Genomic DNA, 6,903 nt, shown 5'->3' on the forward strand with positions numbered 1-6,903 from the left:
AAATGCAAGGTTTGACCTTGTCGTACTGAAGGGAAGCTTTGCTTACCATATCTATTGAAATCTTTGCTTTCAAACTTAGCCATATTCGAAGTATGTTAACTACGCAATAACGTTAAGCTCGACTTCCATCGATATACTAACGATGACAGATTGTGTCATTGCATCTAATAATCAGAGTTAAAGATCCCAATGTATAGAGAGTGCTATCCCTTGTTGGATATCCACAGTACTTTTTTCTAACTTTTTGAGATGGAAGAGACTTTTGTTCCATTTCGTGGCATTATCAACGATTTGAGAGGGCGCTTGAATTGTTACAAGGAGGATTGGGTTGGTGGCTTCACCTCTGGTTATAGGTTTGCCACTTGTATATCTGCTCAATTGTAAGTTATCTTGTGACCTCTTTCATTATTTAGTTTGGTTAATATCCTTTCTGTGAATTGAACAGAATTTTTGCTCCAACGACATACATATTTTTCGCATCAGCGATTCCTGTCATATCCTTTGGAGAGCAACTTGAACGAGCAACCAGTATGAGTGCTACTCATTTAGTATTAGCTTTTCGCACGGCATTAAATTTGGTAGCTTTTGTTTTGCATTTACTTTTTTTTTTCGTTGTGTTTACTAAGACCTCGCTTAAACAGATGGGGTCCTAACAGCTGTACAAACATTAGCCTCAACCTCTCTGTGTGGCATTGCGCACTCCATCCTAGGGGGTCAGCCATTGCTTGTGCTTGGAGTAGCGGAGCCTACGGTTATAATGTACACGTTCATGTATGATTTTGTGAAGGATAAGAGCGAAGTCGGGCCACAGCTGTTTTTGGCTTGGGCAGGATGGTACGCACTCTGCTCAAGCATTCTCAAATTCAGTAGTCTAGACAAATGTGATGTCAAGCATGCCTTACAGCTTCTGGTCTTCTAAATTTATGTCATCATCTGTGGCTTGTTTCACAACAATGATCTTAGTTTCTCATCTACTGTAAGGATTTGAAGGGCTCCCTATTCTTTGGCAATGAGAAGTTGCGCACCCTTCCCTATGGAAATGAATATGTTCATATTCCCTTCTAATGACGAAATATTACAAAAATTACATGCCAATTTTTTAAAACTCATTGACATGTTTGGTGAAGAATATATGCGGAGGGTAGGGTTTAGTGAACAAAATAAGTAGTCTCTGTTTAGAAGCCTTATTAGAGGTTTGAAATACACTTAAACAAGAAGAGACTCCTGTTTTACGTTTACTTTCCTGTTTTCATTGCTATAGCATGTCTGTATTTTCTAAATTAGATGGCTATATCAATGTACTCCCCTTCCATTGACACATACCCTATTTTATTCCCCTTTCCTATAGAGAGGCAATTCCTAAACAAGCCCATTAAACAACGGGCTCATGAAAATTTTGACCTTCATATGACGGAAAAAAATGGCCAAAGAGGAGCACATGGGAGTCAAATCCTACCATGGGCTTGTTCCACAACAGTGATCTTAGATAGAATCTTATCCCAAAAACTGTACCATCGATGTAAAATTTAATTTCTGAAAAGTCAGCTAGTGAATGATGGAAGCACATACTGATTTTCAAATTTTCTGGTCAGGAAGGAGCATGAGGCATATTTGTTTTAGGGAGAAATGAAATGAAATGAAATGTTATATAGTTGTCTGACAAAGAGTAGTTGACAGCAAAAGAGTAGCCCTCACCATCGCTACCAAAACCACATGCATGCAACACATTTCGAGGACTTGTGCGGTGGAAAAATTCATTCTTGTAAATCCCCAGCCTAGAATGCTTCTTCAACATGCAAAATTGTAAACCAACGGCCAGGAATTTGTCTTGGTGTATGGAGAGTGCAAATCTCAACCGAATCTCTCCCCACCGCAAGAACAGATATGGTAGAAGAATAAAGACAAGAGCATTGCAGAAAAAAAGAAACATTCTTACCACATGATCAATGTCAGAAAATAATGCACACAAATCTTTGTATCTGGCACTGTTTTCTATGACATGAACTTTTTTTTGTGGCTGGTAGTGTATTTTCAAGGGGTTGACTATGCATACCTTATTACAAATCTGCTTTCGTATGCGTTGAGGTGAGATATTGAAGCCTTGCTACATGACAATTGCCACAGGGTTTGTATTTGGACCTCATTTCTGTTGCTCTTAATGTCAATCTTCGGGGCATGTTCACTCATCAATAGATTCACTCGAGTGGCTGGGGAGCTCTTTGGTTTGCTGATAGCCATGCTATTCATGCAGCAAGCTATCAAGGTAGCAATATAGCTCCTCAATCTGAACCTTTTTATTCTTTGGCTGATATGGACACTTGTGTACAATGGACCTTCCTAACAAGAAGCTTTATTGCTAGGGACTTGTTGAGGAGTTTCGAATCCCTGAGCAAGATGATTCTAACCTTCCACAGTTCCAGCCCTCTTGGCTTTTTGGAAATGGGATGTTTGCTCTCGTTTTATCATTTGGGCTCCTTTTGACAGGGTTGAGAAGTAGAAAAGCCCGCTCGTGGCGCTTTGGATCAGGCATGGTATCTTCTTACTTGCTGATTTTCAGAGTGCAGTCACTCCTGTTACTTTACAAAATAAACCCACATCTTGCTCCTTACTAATTGAATCATAGATAGACCTCATTGAAATTGCACAAAATGTATGTTTCTACTTTTGCCTCATTATTTATATGAGGCAATGACCATTGTAGGCGCAGTTTCTAGCTGTGCAAAGTAGACTTCTATGAAGAATTTACATGTAGATAATTTATCGTGAAATTCAATATCCTTGTGACCATTGATGCCATTGTGTCAGTAGGCTCATTATTGTTGGAGGCTAATAATGATTCGTCTCATTTTGTCAAATATTCCTGAATCAGTCAATGTCTTCAATTTTGTAGGCTGGTTGCGTTCATTGATAGCTGATTATGGAGTGCCTATTCTGGTACTCATCTGGACAGCAGTGTCATATGCACCTACAGGGCATGTTCCTGGAGGGATTCCACGGCGCCTCTTTAGTCCTAACCCCTGGTCTCCTGGAGCTACTAAGAACTGGACTGTGATTACGGTGAGCTCATTTGCACAATTCAGCCGATGATGTTCCTCTTGTCTTGTGGATATCCTAAATCATGTATTTTCTTCACAAATTTTTTTGCTCTTCAAGAAATAGTCAACTCTCTCACATATTGTACGCCTGTATCGTGCTGAGAGGCACAAGCCTTGTCTTGTTTTGCTTCATATTTTTTCCTTCTTCCTCTCAGGACCTGCTTGAGACTCGGCCAATAACATTCCTCGTCTTGTGGATATCCTAAATCATGTTGCTTCACAATTTTTTTTTTGTTCTTTAAGATGTAGCCAACTCTCTCACACATTGTACGCCTGTATCGTGCTGAGACGCACAAGCCTTGTCTTGTTTTGCTTCATATTTTTTTCTTCTTCCTCTCAGGAGCTGCTTGAGGTTCCGGTGGTGTTCATTTTCGTTGCCTTCATCCCAGCAACCATGATAGCAGTGCTTTACTACTTCGACCACAGTGTGGCATCTCAGCTTGCTCAACAGAAAGAATTCAACTTGCGCAAGCCAGCCTCCTTCCATTATGATCTGCTTCTTCTGGCTGGACTGGTCTCAACTTACTCTTTACTATGTTATATTTTTAATGTTTGCGAAGGTTTTTCAATGCAAGCTTATTTTAGAGTGAATTGACTGTATGCATTTTAGGTGATTGTTTGTGGTTTGCTTGGAATACCACCTTCAAATGGTGTGATACCTCAGTCTCCAATGCACACAAAGAGCTTAGCAACACTGAAAAATGAGGTAATTTGCATTTTCCTAAATAGATGATGGACAAAAGAGTTGGCCTACACAAAAAGAAGATTGATATATGTGTTTTTTCTTGAAGATGGTACGAAAAAAGCTCGTTCAAACAGCCAGAAAGAGCATTCAAAATAACTCGTCTCTGGGACAGCTTTATGGAGACATGCAAGAAGCCTTTCAACAGATGCAGACTCCCCTAGTTCATCAACCAACATCTTCTTTGGTAATGCGTAATCAGCAGAGGTGCTCCCTTTGTGTGCTTGTCGAATGTTGATGTTATAAGTGCAAGATGGAGAGGATCTCATCTCTCAGTAGAATTGCTTTTGTGAGAAAGCTCTAGTACTGTCTTCGGTATGGTCAATTGGGATATGCAGTGTGAGTCCTAGACGAGAGTACTGCAGAGCTATCATGTTTTTGAAGACTCATGTTCTCTGTTGTACAGGCTTTGAAAGAGCTGAAGAGGAGCACAATGCAGCTAGCAGCCGAATCTGGCTCCATAGCTGGTCCAATTGATGAAACTGTCTTTGACCCCGAAAAAGACGTGGATGATCTTCTTCCCATGGAGGTTAAAGAGCAACGTTTGAGCAATTTATTGCAGTCTTTGATGGTGGGAGCATGCCTTGGTGCAATGCCTATCCTCAAGAAGATTCCCTCCTCCGTACTCTGGGGCTATTTTGCTTTCATGGCTATTGAAAGTCTGCCCGGAAATCAGTTTTGGGAGAGGCTTCTCCTACTGTTCACAGCTCCAAGCCGTCGCTACAAGTGAGTCCTTTTGCACCATTTTCTGGCAATTATTTTCTTTGCGTATTAACAGTTTTCTTTGTGCCACGAAATTGAGGAATCGGAAGTCAAAATTAAGTCCAAAACAGTGAGTGACTATATCCTGCCAAAACTGCCACAATATTTTTTACGTCTCCATGGTGGAGTCAAGACAGATTCAAGTGTAGTCATCAGCTTACGCCTGGTGTAGTCCTGTGAAAATAGATGACACAACTACAGATCAGTATCTTCATCTAGTGCATTGCTTAACCACCTATCAATAGCTTGCCATAAGCTTTTCTTTCAGCAGTGAGTTTGTCCAATGCACTATGCCACTGGGGAACACTCAGAAATCACCATTTCATCTGCAAAATTCTAGGTGCCACTGCCTCTTATGCATGGTTTAATTCACTATCAATGCTTGCTAGCTTGAAAAAAATGGATGTAAATTTTAAAACCATCGAAGGTAGTAGGGAGAAACTTCATACATACCCATGAATTTACAATTGCACATCATTGTACATGACTCCCTCGAGGACCTCCCCAATAGGGGAGGAGGATACACCCATGGAGAATGCAGCCTGTGAGCCTCGAACGCTCAACCTTGGGGTCGCGTCACGAAGGCCTCACTATGCATGTGATTGCATATAGCATGGCTTCATCCTCTATTAATGCTTGTTGTATGCATGCAATTGCAGAAGATTGGAAAAGCTGTAGCTGCTACTGCATTTAATGCTTGGCTTAACGTAAAATTAGTGATTGTCCCCACTCACAGTAAGAATTCATCCCAATGCCACATGCCATTGGGGAGCAAATGGAGAAGCATTCATTCCTTTGGAGAGTCCTAGCTCTATTACTTATCAATGCACTATTGAGCCCACCATTGGGCATGAGTCCATAGAGTAATTGTGAATGCAAAGCATGAGGGGAGTCCAGCATTGGCTCTAATCAATTGGTGAATCGATGCTAATTGTCTTTATGATGCCATCTAGCATCAAAATTGCATGGACAAACTTACACAATGTTTGCTTGTAAATGCTTACAGGGTTCTGGAACATGCCCATGCCTCCTTTGTGGAAACAGTACCCTTTAAAATGATCGCCATCTTCACTATATTTCAGCTGCTCTATCTTCTATCATGCTTTGGCATCACTTGGATACCAGTGGCGGGAGTTTTATTTCCTTTATTAATTATGCTTCTGGTACCCATTCGACAATACATACTTCCCAAGTTCTTCAAGGGGCCACATTTGCAGGAACTAGATGCGGCGGAGTATGAAGAGGCTCCGGCCTTAACATACAACATGGCAATGAGAGTATGATTTGTGGTTTCTTGCAAGTATTTTCAGCTAAATGTGTGTGTGTGTGTGTGTGTGTGTGTGAGAGAGAGAGAGAGAGAGAGAGAGAGAGAGAATCTCCATTGCTCCTTAAAGTAAGGGCATGCAAGCTTGAACACTCAACTTTAAATTCCAAAAACTCAGCTTGTTATATATAGTCCCTTGCTATGTGAGGAATTCTTTGATAAAATAATAATAATACAAAAGAAATATAGCAAAGGGTGGGAATTGTCACTCACGCAGTGGTTACAATGATAAACACAATGAGATGCCTCCAATTTTACCAAACAAGAGTTGCATATCTTAGTATTCCATCAACTGTTGATAGCTTGTTATCCTTTTCAGGAGGCTGATTTACAAGGCATGGGAAAAGCACCGGAGCAAGAGGATGATGAGGAGGTCTTGAGTGAGAGGTTTACCCCTAGCCGTGGTGAGATCAAGCGTCGTCGAAGCCCTCTCAAATTGTCATCTTCAAGTATGTTTTCATGTCTGATCAATCTGATTATATGTATGAAGCTTCAAATTCTTCAAGCTTACAATTGTTTTTCCTTTGCAGGCCCTCAAATGCCCTAACCTGCCAAGCACAAATTTTGAAAAAGAAAAAAACATGTAATTAGGATTATTTGTATAGTATTTAGGCATAATAAAGGTGGAAGTCGAGCTAACAAATTTTTGAGTTTATCTTTCATGGAGTGTTATGGTGGTTAAATGAGTGGGGCAAAAGTTGAATCAAAGTAGCAAAATGAACAAAGAGCCAAGACATTTAATATTAAAGTAACAAAGGTAAAGGTAGGTCTATTCACATGAAGAGGCAGGTCCAATCACTAAATGAAATAACAAAATTTCAAAATGTCCGCCTAACTCTCTTCTCCTGTAAGGCTTCTTTTAGAAAGCCAAAAATGGGGGTGTTGAAAGGGAAGTGTTGGAATTTATAGAGTGAGTTTGTAGATGGTGTCACAAGCTTGGGCACCCCAAGTCGAGAATCCAACACGACATACGAGAGAAT

The 6,903-nt window shown here is 40.5% G+C and overlaps 1 protein-coding gene across 1 annotated transcript; it reads left to right on the top strand.

The window, feature by feature from the left end:
- Window positions 1-214: 214 nt before the first annotated feature.
- On the top strand, window positions 215-6,583 carry LOC147450402 (putative boron transporter 2). Its single transcript, XM_086519641.1, has 13 exons — window positions 215-353; window positions 446-528; window positions 642-834; window positions 2,125-2,263; window positions 2,361-2,526; window positions 2,891-3,057; window positions 3,436-3,609; window positions 3,706-3,801; window positions 3,887-4,024; window positions 4,244-4,563; window positions 5,606-5,876; window positions 6,243-6,372; window positions 6,454-6,583. The coding sequence occupies exons 1-13, from the start codon at window positions 250-252 to the stop codon at window positions 6,468-6,470; spliced, it is 1,998 nt and encodes a 665-aa protein (XP_086375767.1). The 5' UTR covers window positions 215-249; the 3' UTR covers window positions 6,471-6,583.
- The last annotated feature ends 320 nt before the right edge of the window (window positions 6,584-6,903 follow it).

The sequence above is a fragment of the Adiantum capillus-veneris genome, chromosome 9 (assembly GCF_014529385.1).
Source record: "Adiantum capillus-veneris isolate H3 chromosome 9, ASM1452938v2, whole genome shotgun sequence".
Lineage (NCBI taxonomy): Eukaryota > Viridiplantae > Streptophyta > Polypodiopsida > Polypodiales > Pteridaceae > Adiantum > Adiantum capillus-veneris.

Bases quoted from the DNA above. Each gene is read 5' to 3' on its own strand.
- LOC147450402 (XM_086519641.1), top strand. From the start codon at position 250: ATGGAAGAGACTTTTGTTCCATTTCGTGGCATTATCAACGATTTGAGA. The intron at 529-641 runs GTATGAGTGCTA...TCGCTTAAACAG, and splicing joins GCAACTTGAACGAGCAACCA to ATGGGGTCCTAACAGCTGTA. The intron at 3,058-3,435 runs GTGAGCTCATTT...TCTTCCTCTCAG, and splicing joins AGAACTGGACTGTGATTACG to GAGCTGCTTGAGGTTCCGGT.